This window comes from Arvicola amphibius, chromosome 1 (assembly GCF_903992535.2).
Source record: "Arvicola amphibius chromosome 1, mArvAmp1.2, whole genome shotgun sequence".
Classification (NCBI taxonomy): domain Eukaryota; kingdom Metazoa; phylum Chordata; class Mammalia; order Rodentia; family Cricetidae; genus Arvicola; species Arvicola amphibius.
In genome coordinates this window covers 106,196,432-106,213,322 of record NC_052047.1, presented here as the reverse complement: position 1 = coordinate 106,213,322, position 16,891 = coordinate 106,196,432, and the positions used below count along the sequence as shown (strand labels likewise).

At 43.0% G+C, this 16,891-nt stretch overlaps 2 protein-coding genes across 2 annotated transcripts; both read left to right on the top strand.

Moving 5' to 3' along the window:
• The first annotated feature begins 830 nt into the window (after positions 1-830).
• Positions 831-1,874, top strand: LOC119820503 (olfactory receptor 52D1-like). The gene has a single exon (XM_038338940.2). The coding sequence runs from the start codon at positions 831-833 to the stop codon at positions 1,872-1,874; it is 1,044 nt and encodes a 347-aa protein (XP_038194868.2).
• Positions 1,875-3,971: 2,097 nt separating this feature from the next.
• On the top strand, positions 3,972-14,970 carry LOC119820438 (olfactomedin-4-like). Its single transcript, XM_038338809.1, has 6 exons — positions 3,972-4,037; positions 5,965-6,117; positions 6,849-7,073; positions 7,266-7,431; positions 7,806-7,965; positions 14,175-14,970. The coding sequence occupies exons 1-6, from the start codon at positions 3,972-3,974 to the stop codon at positions 14,968-14,970; spliced, it is 1,566 nt and encodes a 521-aa protein (XP_038194737.1).
• Positions 14,971-16,891: the final 1,921 nt, after the last annotated feature.

Genomic DNA, 16,891 nt, shown 5'->3' with positions numbered 1-16,891 from the left:
AATTTGACCACCCACTCCACTGTTATGAAGACACCCAGCCTCAATCCCTTTCTCTGCTTCCACAGACCTGATGATCTATATTCTTAAAGGGCACCAGATTTCCCAAAATGTATCCCATAGAGTCCATAGTTTCTTCCCATGGACAAAGGAGAGAAGAGACAGGAACCATAAAGCAGGATTTGAGGGATCGCAGATGCCAATACTAGTCAAAGAAAGAATTACACTAAACAAAATCAGGTCCTTAGAACTGTGGTGGAATAGAACTAGAGGGCCAGATGTTCTGGCAGTGGAAAAGCACCCTGTAAAGAGTGGGAGGGGCATAACATGTGGATGAGCCTCTGGGAAAAGAATCATAGGCAGGAGCTTCATCCTAGCATTCTTCAGGGAAGGAATTGGAAGAGACAGATCCTGTCTCCTTCATCCTGACCATTCTGATGTGCATTTCCCTGGGGTGGAAGGAAGACACAGTATGCTACCTAATAAGAATGCCTTCCTCTCAGTTCTGGACAGATGCAGGAGCATTCCATTCGGAGAGCAAAGGACACTCAAAAATGCATGGTGTATAAGCAGATGAGACTTGACTCAAATCCTAACTCTTCTGTTCACTTACTGTGTGACTGGGCGTCTGTTATCTGCATAGATGCCAAATTCTTTGATTCAGCATATGAAAATGCTAACAAACCCACAATACTGTTGGGAACTCTATTGTTATTAGCATAGTAGTCCATGGCATAGCGATCAGAAAGGAAATGCTGGCTGTAACAGCTTATCCCTTCCCTTCCCTCACCCAAATCTCCAGAGATCTACAGTCGCCCTCACAGACCTCCTTTATGCCCTCCAGGGACAGAGCCAGGTGGAAGCAGCAGATGGAGCTGGATTCTGCACTCCTCAGCCTCAATCAGACATTTTCTGGACCTGGGCCCTTTGTCTTGCTGGGTGTGCCGGGACTGGAGGGCCTGCATGCCTGGATTTCTGTGCCCATGTGCCTTCTGTACCTTGCATCTTTGGTAGGGAATACACTTCTCCTGGGGCTGGTGGCAGTGGACAAAACCCTTCAGGCTCCCATGTACCAGCTTCTGGGGCTTCTGGCAGCCACTGACTTGATTCTGGCCACATCCACGGTGCCTAAAGCCCTAGCTGTGCTCTGGGGCTTGTCGGATGAAATCTCCTTTGCAGGATGTTTAGCTCAGCTCTTTGTTGCTCACGTGGCCTTCATTGCTGAGTCCTCAGTGCTGCTGGCCATGGCAGTGGACCGCTATGTGGCCATCTGCCAGCCTCTACGCTATGGGGCTCTGCTGAGCCAGCGTGTGGTGGGTATGGTGGCTGCAGCAGCTGTGACACGTGGTGCCTGTGTCATGGCACCACCTGTGGTCCTTCTGCAGAGACTCCCTTACTGTGGGCATCGGGCCATGCCTCACACTTACTGCGAGCACATGGGTGTGGCTCGTCTCGCATGTGGTGACACACGTCCCAACATCTGGTATGGACTGGCTACCACACTGCTCTCTCCAGCCCTGGACCTAGGGCTCATAGGTGTTTCCTATGCCCTTATACTCCGTGACGTCTGTCGCCTGCCATCTCCCGGTGCCCGCTACAAGACCTTGGGTACCTGTGGGGCCCATGCTGGTGTTATTGTTCTCTTCTACACACCTGCTCTCTTTTCCTTCCTGGTTCATCGTTTTGGCTACCACACAGTTCCCGGCCACATCCATATTTTATTGGCTAATCTCTATGTGGTAGTTCCTCCAGCACTTAATCCTGTGGTCTATGGAGTGCGCACAAAGAAGATCACTCAGAGACTTAGGCTTTTGCTTCAAAGAGTGAGAAAGGTGGGCACCGAAGTGCCAGCCATGCCACACACTTTATCTGTATGAACCCAACTGTTGACATCATTTGCCATCAGGTGGGGCCATGACTGTACTACCTATTCCAAACATGTAAGCATGCAGAGTACAGCAAACTGACCTCTCCCTACCCAGCTTCACCAGCACAGTCTTCTCTTTACAGTTCTCTTCTGACTTTCAGTGACAAGCTACTAAGGTATAGAAGAGCCTGGGGCCTCCAGTGACGCACAAGGAGGCCCAGGAAACATCTGCAAGACTATGGTCTTTCTCCATCATTCTACACACACTCAGATTGGTCTAATGTAGCTCAGTGTGGGTTCTTTGTAAGGCATCTGGTACTAAACAAGAATTCCATGTCTGCTGAACGGATGAAGAAAGGAGGAGCTGAGAAATAGTATACCATAGCGTAGCGTACCATAGCATAGCATAGCATAGCATAGCATAGCATAGCATAGCATAGCATAGATACTATAAGGAGCAGAGATTTGGAGACTCGCCTTTGATCTGGGTGGCTAATAACTTTAGCTCTTCAGAGCTGCTGAGGGGACCATACTGGGACTGCATCATTGAGAGGTTTCCTATTTTGGATCAGAGTCTGAGGGAGTCCTGCTTTTTCACTCTGTGTCATTTGCTAGATATAGTTGCTAAGATGCGGGAAAAGGCTACAGCTCAGTCTTTTGCTCCTTACCCTGGCTAGTCTCCTACTCAGCCTTCCTTCCATCTGTTCTCCCATGAAACACAGAGCTAGTGACACCCATTTGAACCCTGATCCCAGATGCTTTCATATCATGTGCAAATTTAGTTTTCAAATAAACTCCCAAGAAAACCAGAGGTTGTCTTGTCAACCTATGTATTCCCAGATGAAAATACAGTACTTGTGGAGAATGTATCTTATGTATTTTTTGGGTTTGAGTGTGGAATGTCAACCAAGATAAAATATAACCTTACTGAGATTTTCCAATATTGCAAAGTATTGCAATTCCCCAGAATTATATGTACCACAACTCTTGAAGTCTTGTAGAATGAGAAGTGGGAGATTTCGTGTGCCTTGTTAAAACAGGTGTACACCACAGGCAGGCTCTCAAAGGATGAGTGAGTAGTCAAGGGCCTTGGTACTAAGTGGCCGCAGTGTCTGGATGCAGGGGTACTGTGAGAAGCAGGGAAGCAACAGTAGGAATAACTAGTAGCTGTAGATAGCAACCTTCTCAATGAGAGTGGAATGATAAGTCCTTCACGGGAACCTTTCTGGAAATGCGGCATCTCCTAGGCACATGACTAAGTGGGAATCCACATTGCTTGAGAAGTAGGTACTCCAGTAAGCTGACTGAGGACAAACAGATTGCAGGAGGGATTTTGGATAGCCAAAGAGAGAGCCCTGATTTCTCGTCCAGGACTTAGGAACCATACTCATTCTTCTCAATAGGAATATCTGCTTGTGAGGCCAGAGAACTTGAGGCCTGATACCCTTCTGCTGCTGGTGGGGTGGAGGCTTAGTGCACAGACAGCAGAGGCTGGGGGCATTTGGAGTAGGGAGATCAGGGGAGCATTTGAAGGGGGGAGAGTGGAAATGTTTAGAGTGCCCAGGATAGTGGAGGAGGCAGCTTGGTAAATATGAGGGAAGGTTTGTAACAGGGAAAAATAGTGCAGTGATGTTTGCATTTCCCCCCAGGGGCACACTTTGGCCTTTTTCCAAGGGACAGGATTAAGTAGTTAAGTAAATGGCTTCTGCCCTTAGGTTGAACAGGTTAGGTTGCATTTCCTTCAAGAGCCTTCCTCCCTGAAAGTTGAGGAAAAGACAATAATTCCCTTTGAAAGGGGCCCATCCCAAGGTCCTCCAGATTTCTCAGGTATGCTTTAATCTATTTGTGTAGGAGGGCCTGGCAGGGCAAGAACAGATCTCTGTTTGGGATGGATGAGGGCAACCCTGTTTTCATAGAGGAAATATACTTCCACTCATGTTTGAAGTTGCCAGGTTTTTATGATCCCCTTTCCCACCCTTCAAGACCCTACACTTAGCTTTTTGGATGTTGAAATCTTTGGCCCCTCCTACTGAGACTATTCATTGGCAATGGAGATAAAAGCTCAGGGTAGTCTAGGGACTTAGCCCATACCTACAGCTGGACCAAGATGCACATTAACCTAGCTCTTTTGACCTCTTTTCTTATGCTTCTGGTGCTTCCAGGACAGCCTCAGGTACAAGCAAAGGGTGAAGGTATCATGGAGGAGAAATAGTTCTGTTTTGGGCTGGCTGCTTTCTCCGTTCTCATTTTGTTCAGGAATACCTAGGTCTGTGGCAAGAGTAAAGACAGAGAAACCTGGAGAAGATGATGATGGATGGGAAACCATTTTGTTGATTGGATATCTCTTGGATAGTATGGGCGGGCATAAGATGAGAGGAGACAGAGAGAGAGAGAGAGAGAGAGAGAGAGAGAGAGAGAATATGAATCTGTATATTCTGATGTTACATGTCCTTGTTTTCTACCACCACATGCATACCTTTCCTGTGATAAAGATGATGCTGGTGATGAGGATGGGATGGTCAGCCCAGATCATTATAGATTAAGTGGCCTTATTAGGCTGAAGATATAGCTAGTGTAAGCTCTGGGTATTAGATTTCAAAAACCTATGGGGGAGGGTAAAGCTTCTCAGAGAAATACAGGAACCATATACAAACTCCAGTTGGTATCATGGGGATAGTCTAAAATTTAGAAGGAATTTCCAATATAGTGCTAGGTTATTCAGTATCAAAATGAAATGGAGAAAGAATTAATGAACTATAGTACCACAACTAGGCGACTCTAAGCAGGCAGGCACTATCTTAAGTGCTCTCTCTACTTGTCTATATTATCCATCTGTCCGTCTGTCTGTCCATCTACTTACCAACCTTGAAGTAAAACAATAGGGAAAATGCCACAGTTTCTATTACTAACCATATGATGGTACTGGGACACAGAGAGATTACATATGCAATATGAGGGGAAATAAAAAATGTAGCTCTAGAATCAGTAGATTTGAACTGGCTGTGAGCAAGCCATGTTATGCAAGGGTAAGAATAGTTCAACTTCTATGTCTCTCAGCATTAGAGCTGCCCCGCTTTGCTCTGGTTCACTGAGACAAGGGAGCTCCTTCTTGCCTTCACCTTCGGGCTTATGCTGACCCATTCCATCATAGTTTAGAGCTGTGTAGATGCCTTTGACATAAGAGCACAAGATTTGGAATAAATGCCAGGTTTTGGAGAAGTTCTCAGCCTTTTAAATTATTAGTTACATGATTTTATAAGATTCTTTTAATCTCAGACCCTTGTGTTTTTCAACTGCAATTCCTGGATCCCCACTCACCTCACGGTATGTTCTTGTGAGTGTTAGCTCTGGTTCCAGACATGGATTCCTCCTGCTGCTTCTCTTGATAATCAGGGACTCTCTGTACATGCTTCCTTCAGGAGAGGCTGAGGTTGTAGATCTGCCAAATTCCAAGACTGGAGTTACTATTGACACCTGAAGCTCCTTAAGCCTGCCTCAGTGTTTTTCTGAAAGAAATCTTGACAACAGAAGAAGGAAATCTTGGCCATCGACTATGTGGAGTGTAGCTATCTGCACTTATAGTAGTAATATTTCATTTGTATTTTAATAAATAAAGCTTGCCTGAAGGTCAGAGAGTAAAAGGGCCCAACTGGACAGCCTTACAGACCAGGCTCGCCTTGAACTCACTGAGATCCTGAGTGCTGGGATTAAAGGGCCTTGCCACCACTGTCTGTCAAGGGTTCAAAGCCAGCCTGGTCTGTAAGGCTGACCACTGCACCTGTTTTACTCTCTGATTTTCAGCCAAGCTCTATTTATTAAAATACAAATGAAATATCACTACATGCACTCAGTACGTGATTCAGGGTGAGAGTGAGTGGTCAACTAATGGAAGTTAGGAGGGGACTGAAGCTTCATTGCTGACAAATTAAAGTAACTAAAACTTCCAACACAGGGATCCCTCAGCAGCCAGTAAGATTCAAAATGTTCCCCACCATCCCAGAGCAGGGCTGGCCCCTCTTCCTGCCTCGCTTTTGCAAATAGCCTATAGTTATCCAGTGTGCTTCATTGCCCTCAGTGTGCCTTTGACCCTGATTTTGCAGTTGGTGAGAAGTACATTAAATTCCATGGATGAGAGTGGCACTTTCCAGTGTGTGGTCCATCTGCCCAATGACTCGATATTCCTGCAGCAGCTGGAACAGCTACAGAATACACTACAGGATCTCATTGGCAAGTACGAACAACAGCTGTCCAGGGTGAGTGAGTGCTGGAGTTGAAGCCCTTGCAAGACCATCCTTTACTGGCTTCAGTTCAGCCAGGACTCCATGGCAATGATTCCCCGTCTTTGAGATCAAACCTAAGGAAGAAAGGGAAATTTGGTACTATTCTTAAGGTTTCCCATAGTAAAACATAGCTTATAATGTTTATAAGAGCTTCTTACATTGATAGATAAAATAGTGGTTGTAGATCCACTGAAAAAGAAGACAGGGGAAACAGAGGCATACATATCGTCGAATCAAAGAGTTGAAAGCAGGATGATCAATGTGGAGGAGCAGAGAACAGATTTGCCATAATGAACTGAACTAGAGGTGCCACGTGGAAGGGCTGGTCTGGAAAGCTTGGCACTGAGCCTATAATAAGGGCAAGGGGGTGAAATATTATATCTGTAGTCCAGTGTTGCTAATGGTCTAGCAAACCTTACTTGCTGAACTCCCGGGGAAGCTTCATCATATATGGCCAGACTGGAAACTGGTATTGTTTATCTTTTGTGCTAGTCTTAAGGGGTGGGTGGCTCTAAAGGTTCTTTGAACAGTATAGGTGGTATTTTTTCCCTTGAGAAAAACAGGGACCTGAATGTCCTCAGGTAAGAAGTGGGGGATATTACTACTGTTAGATAAAGTGATAGACATAGGTGGATGTAAATGGATGAGAAGAGTCAGGCTCCTTGACATTTGGAGGAACAATACACCTGTCCTTTCATGCCCAGGCCAAGGAGTATGCACCCACCACTGAAGAGCAAGACAGTCAGACTTTGGAACCGAGACACACGCTGGAGTCCAGGTATCCTGGTGTCACTGGGTCCCAATATGACAACCCAGCCTTCACCCTGCTCCGCCTAGAACTGGAAGGTGCACAGGAGTTGGCAGCCCAGCTTCAGGCCAAGGGAGGTGTCAGCGGGGCCCCGGAGCTCCTCCACCAACTCCGGAACCAGGTGTGTAGATGGATTAAAGTGCTCCCCCTACTCCCCCTTCCTCTCACAGCCTCCTTTCTTACCTGGTTAGCTATCATAGACACTTCCCCAAACCTCTTCTTTCTGGAGAAGACCCTGAACCCAGAAAATCGAGAGTGCGAGTTAGCTTGAGGACACCCTGTGATCCACATTCCTGGGATCTCATTCCCTCAGGTCACTAATGCCAGTCTGAGCCTGAAGCTTCTGGTTGACGCTGACTTTCGAAGCTTTCGTGCTCTCCAAGAGGAGGTGCACATCCTGGAGGGCCGACTAAGTGAGTGTGAGCGGGAACGGGAACAGGAACACTCTTCCAGATACCCTGGTCCACCCCTGGCTCCGGGTGAGTTCACGGACTGAATTTCCCAAGATTTTATTTCTTCATTGACTGGGCCAAATGCATGATTGCTATAGTAGCCTTAGTGATGAATGGGAGGCCAAAAATGATCTTGATAAGGAATAAGTCCTCAGTTTCCTGATTATACCAAGACTGGTATCTTCTCATGGACATATCCACATATGCAGCCATTTATACATCTGATAGCCAGGCATATGCATTCATCTCCATCCATGCAAAATCAGGCTATTTATATGATGATGCATGCAGTTGCATGGGCATGTTCTCAAGCACACACGTACTGATTACTCTCCACCATCTGCATTCTGTGGGTTATATGCTTTGTAGCTAGCTCGTATCTTGCTTGCTCTGCCCTGTAGGAGCCTGCACTCATGGAGGCCTACAGAAAGTGAGCAGACCCATTGTGCTGAAGCTCAACTGGAGGGGTTTATCGTACAAAGTAGGTGCCTGGGGCCGAGACTCAGCACCCAACCCAGTTTCTGCCCTTTACTGGGTGTCTCCCCTGCGTGCTGATGGCAGGTGAGTCCTGGATGACAAAGTTTATGTGTCTGGGTCCATCCTATATGTACTATTTCCTGGCCCTGACAGGCTTCTTAGTAGCCCTAGCACTGATTCATTTTTTTTAAAATTTATTCACTTTACATAACAACCACAGCTCCTCTTTCCCCCACACCCCATCTACCTTTCAGTGAGTAGCATTCCATCGAGAGTCAGCAAAGCCTGTCTTATGAATGTCAGGCAGGACTATGCCCTTCCCCACTGCATCAGGACTGATCAAGGTAACCCACCATAGGGAATGGGCTTCAAAAGTCAGTTCATGCATTAGGGATAAATTCTGATCTTACTGCCAGGGGACACATAAACAGACCAAGCCACACAACTGTCACCCACATTCAGAGGGCCTAGTTTGGTCCCTTGCAGGTTCCCCAACTGTCAGTTAAGAGTCCATGAGCTCCCACTAGCTAGGGTCAGCTGTCTCTGTGGTTTTTACTATCATGATCTTTACCCCTTTGCTGATATTACCCCTCTTCCCTCTCTTTGACTGGACTCCAGGAGCTTTGCCTAAGGCTTGGCTGTGGATCTCTGCATATCCTTTCATCAGCTACTAGATAAAGGTCCTATGAAAACCATTATGGTAGTTATTAATCTGATTACAGGGGAATGTCAGTTCATGCAACCTCTCCATTATTGCAAGGAGTCTTTTTTTAATGATTCATTTTGAGTTGATTTTTATTGACCTCTACATTTTTCTCTGCTCCCTTCCCTGCCTCTCCCATCCCTTTCAGCCTTCCCCCAAGGTCCCCATACTCCCAATTTACTCAGGAGATCTTGTTTTTTTCTATTTCCCATGTAGGTTAGATCCATGTATGTCTCTATTAGGGTACTCATTGTTGTCTAGGTTCTCTGGGATTGCGATTGTGGGCTGGTTATCTTTGCTTTATGTTTAAAAACCACTTATGATTGAGTACATATGATAATTGTCTTCCTGGGTCTGGGATACTTCATTCAAAATGGTGTTTTCTAGCTCCATCCATTTTTCTGCAAAATTCAAGATTTTGTTATTTCTTTCTGCTGTGTAGTACTCCATTGTGTAAAAGTACCACATTTTCCTTATCCATTCTTCTGTCAAGGGGCATTTAGGTTCTTTCCAGGTTCTGGCTATGACAAACAATGCTACTATGAACATAGTTGAGCATATGTCTTTGTGACACGATCAAGCATCCTTTGGATATATACCCAATGGTATTGCTGGGTGTTGAGGAAGGTTGTTTCCTAATTTTCTGACAAATCACCACACTGTTATCCAAAAAGGCTGTACCAGTTTGCAGTTCCACCAGCAATGCAGGAGTATTCCCTTTATCCTATAACCTCTCCAGTATAAGTTGTCAGTAGTGTTTTTGATCTTGGCTATTCTTTCAGGTGTAAGATGGAATCTCAGAGTTGTTTTGATTTGCATTTCTCTGCTGGCTAAGGATGTTTAGATATCCTTAAATGTGTTTTAGATTCCTCTGTTGGGAGTTCACTGTTTAGCTCTGTACTCCGTTTTTTTTAATTGCATTATTTGATTTGGTGATCAATTTCTTTGCAAGGAGTGTTAACTTGGGTCTTCGTTGTGGATTCCTGAGAATTTCCCTAGCATTCGGTTTTTCCCTAACCCCATAATGGCTCCCTCTATCAAGATATCTCTTTCATTGTTCTCCTTCTCTGTCTCAACCATCCTGTTCCCTCTTGTTCTTATCCCCCACCCCCTCCCCTTCCCTCCAGGTTACCCAGGAGAACTTACCTATTTCTTCTTCCTAGTAAATGAGTGATACTCCATTGTGTAAATGTATCACATTTTCTTTATCCATTTTTTTGGCTGAGGGGCATCTAGGTTGTTTCCAGGTTCTGGCTGTTATGAATAATGCTGCTATGAACATATTGGAAAAAGTGTCCTTGGGGTATGATTGAGCATCATTTGGGTATATGCTCAAGAGTGATATTGCTGAGTCTTGAGGTATATTGATTCACACTTTTCTGAAAAACTGCCATACTGATTTCCTAAGTGACTGTAAAGTTTGTACTACCACCAGCAGAGAAGGAGTGTGCCCCTTACTCCACATCCTCTCCAACTTAAGCTGTCATCAGTGTTTTTATCTTAGTCATTTGGACAGGTGTAAGATGGTATCTCAGAGTCATTTTGGTGTGCATTACCCTGATGATTAAGGATGTTGAGCAATTCCTTCAATGTTTTTTGGCCATTTGAGTTTCTTCTGTTGAGAATTTTCTGTTTAGTTTTGTATCCCATTTTTAAATTGGGTTATTTGGTATTTTGATGTCTAGTTTCTTGAGTTCTTTGTATATTTGGAGATCAGTCCTTTATCAGATGTGGTTTTGTTGAAGATCTTTTCCGATTCTATATGCTGTAATTTAATTTACCATGTCCTTTGCCTTATGGAAGCTTCCCAGTTTTGGGAGTTTTGGGAAAGTTCCAGCTTTCCCATTTTTTAATTGTTGCTCTCAGTGTCTGTGTTACTAGTGTTATATTAAGGAAGTGGTCTCCTGTGCCAATGCATTCAAGGCTATTTCCCACATTCTATTGTATGAGGTTCAGTGTAACTAAATTTTTGTTGAAGTCTTTAATCCACTTGGACTTCAGCTTTGTGCATGGTGATAGATACTCATCTATTTGCATTCTTCTACATGTCAACGTTCAGTTAAGCCAGCACCATTTGTTGAAGCTGCTTTCTTTTTTCCACTGTACAATTTTGGCTTCTTTGTCAAATATCAGGTGTTTATTGGTGTTTGGATTGATGTAAGGGTCCTCAATTTGATTCCATTGATCCACATGTTTCTTTTTATGCCAATATCAAGCTTTTTTTATTATTACAGTTCGAGGTCTATGAAGAATTTTGTTAGGATTATGATGGGGATTGCATTGGACCTGTAGATTGCTTTTGGCAATATGGACATTTTTACTATATTAATTCTACCTATTCAAAAATGTGGAAGATTGTTCCATTTTGTGTTATTGTCTTCAATTTCTTTCCTCAAAGACATGAAGTTCTTGTCATCAGGACATCCCCTTGTTTGGTTAGAGTTACCCCAAGATATTCTTTATTACTTGTGACTATTGTGAAGGGTGATATTTCTCTGATTTTTTTCAGTCCATTATCCTTAGTTTATAGTACAGTGATTTTATTTTTTTAGTTAGTCTTGTATCCCACCAGATTACTGAAGGTATTTATCAAGTTTAGGTGTTTACTGGTAGAATTTTTGAGGTTGCTAATGTGTACTATCATATCATCTGCAAATAGCAAAAATTCAATTTCTTCATTTCCAATTTGTATCCCATTGATCTCTTTTTGTTGCTTATTGCTTTGGCGAGAATTCTGAGAGTTATATTGAATAGATATGGAGAGTGGACAGTTTTGTCTTGTTTCTGATTTTATTGGATTGCTTTGAGTCTCTCTTCATTTAGTTTGATGTTGATTTTTGGCTTGTAGTAAATTGTCTTTATTACGTTTATGTATGTTCCTTGTATCCCTGATCTCTCCAAGACCTTTATTGTGATGGGGTGTTGAATTTTGTGGAAAGCATATTCAGTACCAAATGAGATGATCACATGGGTTTATTCTTTCTTTCAGTTTGTTTATATGGTAGATTACATTGACAAATTTTCATATGTTGAACCATCTCTGCATTTCTGGGATGAAGCCTACTTGTCTATGGTGAATTTTTTTAATGGGTTCTTGGATTCGTGTTGTCAGAATTTTACTAGGCATTTTTGCATCAATGTTCATGAGGAAAATTGGTCTGTAATTCTCTTTCTTTGTTGAATCTTTGTGTGGTTTGGGCATCAGGGTAACTGTAGCCTCATGAAGTTTGGGAATGTTCCTTCCATTTCTGTTATGTGGAACAATTTGAGAAATAATGATATTAGCTCTTTGGAATTTTGTCAGAATTCTGCACTGAAACAATCTGGCCCTGGGTTTTTGTAGAAAGGAGCGGCCAATCTGTAGAAGGAAGCGGCGGGCTGTGTTCCGCCACCCGGCTAGCTTTACCCAAAATAATTACACGGAAACTGTATTCTTTTAAACACTGCCTGGCCCATTAGATTCAGCCTCTTATTGGCTAATTCTCACATCTTCCTTTAACCCATATTTAGTAATCTGTGTAGCACCACGAGGTGTGGCTTACCAGGAGAGATCTTAACCTGCGTCCATCTGGGAGAGGAGAAGCATGGAGACTCACTATGGCGACTGCCTGAAGCATCTCCCCACTCCTGCTACCCAGCATTCTGTTCTGTCTACTCCGCCTACCTAATTTTCTGTCTCTTAAAGGGCCAAGGCAGTTTTCTTTATTAATTAACCAATGAAAGTAACATAGACAGATAACTCTCCTCCATCAGGTTTTTTTTTTTTTTTTTTTTTTTTTGGTTGGAAAACTTTAAATGACTGCTTCTATTTCCTTAAGTCTATTTAAATTGTTTATCTGGTTGATAAACCTATCCAGAGAATTGTCAATATCTTTTAGAGTTTCCAGTTTTATGGAGTTTAGGTTTTTGAAGTATGATCTGATGATTCTCTAGATTCGCTCTGTGTCTGTTGTTATGTTCCCCCTACTCATTTCTAATTTTGTTAATTTGCATATTCTCTCTCTGGATTAGTTTGGATAGGGCTTGTCTATCTTGTTGATTTTCTCAAAGAACCAGCTCTTTGTCTCATTGACTCTTTGTATTGTTTTCTTTGTTTCTATTTTGTTGATTTCAGCCCTCAATTTGATTATTTCCTGTCTTCTACTTGTCCTGAGTGAGTTTGCTTGCTTTTCTTCTAGAGCTTTTAGCTATGCAGTTAAGTCATTAGTATGAGATCTTGCCAAATTCTTCATGAAGGCATTTAGTGTTATGAATTTTTCTTTGCCTTGCTTTCATAGTGTGCCATAAGTTTGGGTATGTTGTGCATTGATTTTTATTGAATTCTAGGAAGTCTTTAATTTCTTTCTTTCTTGACCAGTTGTGATTCAGTTGAGCATTGTTCAGTTTCTATGATTTATAGGCTTTCTGCACTTGGTGTTGTTGTTATATTCTAACAAGTCATGGTAATCATGGGGGTTATTTCAAATTTTTTCTATCTATTGATATTTTCTTTGTGACCAAGTATATGGTCAATTTTAGAGAAGGTCTCATGAGGTGCTGAGAAGAAGGCATATTATTTTGTGTTCAGGTGTAATGTTCTAAAGATATCTATTAAGTCCATTTGAGTTATAACATCTGTTAGTTCCTTTATTTCTCTGCTAGGTTTCTGTCTGGCAGACCTGTCCATTGGCTAGCAGACACTGTAGCTGTTGCTTTTCAAAATGGTTATTTATTTCAACATAGTATACAGTGAGTGAAGGATGGAAAAATAATACCATTTGACCCCAAAGTCCCTACTCTAAATTGGCATATGAGGCTTCCCAGTTTTGTTTTTCTGGGGGGTGTGTGTGTGTGAGAGAGAGAGAGGGGGGGAAAGAGGGAGAGAGAGAGAATTTCAAATCGAAGAACAATGTATTTTCATCATGCTCATCCTTCTTCCCTGACTCACCTCTAATTCTTCCTGTGTGCCCCCATATGGCCCATTAAAATTTATGTCCTCTTCATCTGTAATTACACACACTCTCTCTCTCTTTCTTTCTTTTCTGTAATTACACATACACAAACATACACACACACACTCACACACACACTCACTCACATACCCATGCACAATCACATACATACACACTCACATACTATCAAACACAAACTTACACAGCCTAAGTCCAGGTAGTGTTTCCTACATGGACACGTGTGTTGGACTGACCATGTGGGTATGGGCAATCTGTTAGGAGTTTGCCCCTGAGGAAAACAGATGTTCCTTCCCTCCACACAGCTGTGAAGTGCTTGTAACTCCACCTAGGGCTAAGACCTCCTAAACCTTTCCCATATCTATGCTGAGACGTTTATTGATCTAGTGTAGGTCTTATGTAGGTCACCATATTATTGTGAGCTCATGGGTGAAACATTCCTATCATGTCTAGAACACACAGCACTGCTTTGGGTCCTTTGGCTGTTACACTTAATCTTTCCACCCCCACTTCTGCTGTGTTCCCTGGGCTTGATTACAGGGGTTGTGTTACAGACGCCCCACTATCATTTTCATAGTTCTTTATTCTCTGATTGCTGCTGTCACTTAATGGTTCTACTGTGTGTGGGGTTCTTGGCCTAGGTACTTTGATTACTATAGGTTGTACAAATCCTATGGTGACCTGGTGGTTCTGAAGCACTATGAGCAGTGGAAGATGGGCTATGGTGATGGCAGCGGCAATACCGTGTACAAGAACTGCATGTACTTTAACTACTATGGCACAAGAGACATGGCCAAGGTGGACCTTTCATCCAACACCCTGGTGCTGCGACGTCCATTGCCTGGTGCCACCTACAACAACCGCTTCTCCTATGCTGCGGTGCCTTGGACTACCTTAGATTTTGCTGGTGATGAGAAGGGGCTGTGGGTGCTCTATGCCACAGAAGAGAGCAAGGGTAACCTGGTAATAAGTCGTCTCAATGACAGCACCCTAGAAGTTGAGCAGACCTGGTATACTAGCCAGTACAAGCCTGCTCTTTCAGGGGCCTTCATGGCCTGTGGGGTGCTCTATGCTTTACGCTCACTAAGCACACATCAAGAGGAGATCTTTTATGCTTATGACACGGCTACCTGTCAGGAACACCGACTCAGCATCCTGTTGGACAAGATGTTGGAAACACTGCAAGGCATCAATTACTGTCCTTGGGACCACAAGCTCTATGTTTACAATGACGGATTCTTAATAAATTACGATCTCACCTTCCTGACAGTAAAGGAAAAGCTGCCAAGGTCTTCCATCAAAAGGCCTTCTGGGTCCTCAGCTCCATTCAAACCTATCAGGTCCAACAAACCCTCCAGGCCAGGAGACTCTGTGACTGATCAGAGTACTCATAAAAATACTTTGTCTTCCTCACCTCTAGAAGGACACCTCTCTTAACAATCACCTACCTAAATGATTGAAGTACAGTGATTATATTTAGTTCTGTATGTAATCAATATCTCAATCAACACATTAAGGTGCTAAGAATGGCCTGCAATGATTCGATAAAGAAAAAAATTACAATCACAGCTAGAGTTTGGAACGGTAACTGAGCGCTAAGTTATATGTTTAGCATGCATCAGGTTCTACATGCAATGCTTAGCACAGTGGGTGTGGGAGAACAACTCATTATTCAATCCTTAGCATTAAAAAGTAACCAAAAAAATTAGCTAGAGAAATGTTTCCTTTTTCTGATATTTGGGCATCATGCTTTTAAATTTACTAGGACAGTTACTGGAATTCTAGGATCATTTTAAACTTACTAGGACAGTTACTAGAATTCTAGCATTAGGGTAAAGCTGAGTCCATCTTATTCCAGTGATCCAAGGTCGCTGGTATCGAGAGAGGGGGTACAGAAGTTCCCTTCATACTTCCACACCACCAAAGGGTTCTGCAGAGAAGGGAGGCAGAATCTTGGCCTGAAGATAAGTTTTTCACAACCCTCAACCACACCTGACCCTGTTCTAGGAAGTCAGCTACTGAATTAGTCAGGATAAGTAGCATGAGATATGGTTGGGATTGTGGATCTAGACATTCTCAATAAAAACTTCTTGGTATGACTGTAGGAAGTCTCCTAGCATGTGTTTGTCCTTTCCTTCCCCTCTTCAGTGAGCTGAGGAGGTATGGGTTAAAATTCTCCCCGTGTTCCTCATCTGTCCATACAGTGATCCCCTCTCTAGATAGCTAAGCACAGATTCCCAAGCTGTCCCAGCCATAGAGGACACATGCACTGTCTTTGAGTGTATATTCACAAACATGAATTTTGGAACATTTGTGTTTTCAATTTGTAGGTGTAATAATTCTACATTTAAATATTTATGTAGATATCTTAACATAGCCACTAATAATTCATGAGCTTCCTATGAAAAACAATCAAATGCTAGCTCCAAGAAGCTGGGGTACTGAGAATCTTGCCAAAACCTGTTCCCTGTAGGAAATGCAGTGTTTACCACTTTCACCATTACCAATTGGTCTAGAGATACCTGCCCTCTTTGGTGTTTTCACTTAAGACTGAGCAAAGATCTTGAAATCAATCAGTCAGAAAGTCTGTTATGATGGCATATGGAATAAACCACTTGTAAATTACATGAATAAAAAGTGTGCTGTAAAGAGCAACCTGTTTATCTCTATTTTGGGTTTTCTTAAAGAAAGCCTCCTTGGCCAGTCCTACCTCTAATTCCCAGAGAAGAAAAAAAATCTTTACCTACTACATGGGCAAATTGTCACTTAAGTCTAGAATCCCACAGTCTGGGCCTCAGAAGGAAATGTAGCTTCCTTTTCATATAAGATCTTCACTTTTGTTTCATTTCCCTCCCTCTCTCCTTCCTTCCCTCCCTCCTTTCCTCCTTTCCTCCATTCCTCTCTCCCTCCCTCCCCCCTCTCTTTTCTTTGTTTTTTTAAACATAATTTTTTTGAATTTCACATCATACATTCCAATCTTGCTCATCATACAGTGCCTCCAATATCTGCCCATTAACCCTGCCGTATGTCCCCCAAAAAGAACCCCCCAAAATGTATTGAAAACAAAACAAATAAACAACCCACCTTGTTCTTCCATCTGTCCATCACCTCTTTAATCAGCCTAGTGGTATCAGGGCCTGTAGTGTCACACAGTATACCCTTTGGTCCAATCAGCCCCACTCTCAAAATGTTCACTGCTATGAGTCATTGGTCTGGTTCAAGGTCTTGGGCATACCATCATCACTGAAACTCCTCTCAGATATTCTGTTGTTGCCCCGAGTCATGGAGATCCTGCATTTATTGTTCCATAGGACCAGTTTCTTCACGTACTCCAGCAGGACATAGATGGGGTAGATGT

Coding starts and splice junctions, on each gene's coding strand:
- LOC119820503 (XM_038338940.2), top strand. CDS start 831: ATGCCCTCCAGGGACAGAGCCAGGTGGAAGCAGCAGATGGAGCTGGAT.
- LOC119820438 (XM_038338809.1), top strand. CDS start 3,972: ATGCACATTAACCTAGCTCTTTTGACCTCTTTTCTTATGCTTCTGGTG. Junction 7,074..7,265: donor TCCACCAACTCCGGAACCAG/GTGTGTAGATGG, acceptor TCATTCCCTCAG/GTCACTAATGCCAGTCTGAG. Junction 7,432..7,805: donor TGGTCCACCCCTGGCTCCGG/GTGAGTTCACGG, acceptor TCTGCCCTGTAG/GAGCCTGCACTCATGGAGGC.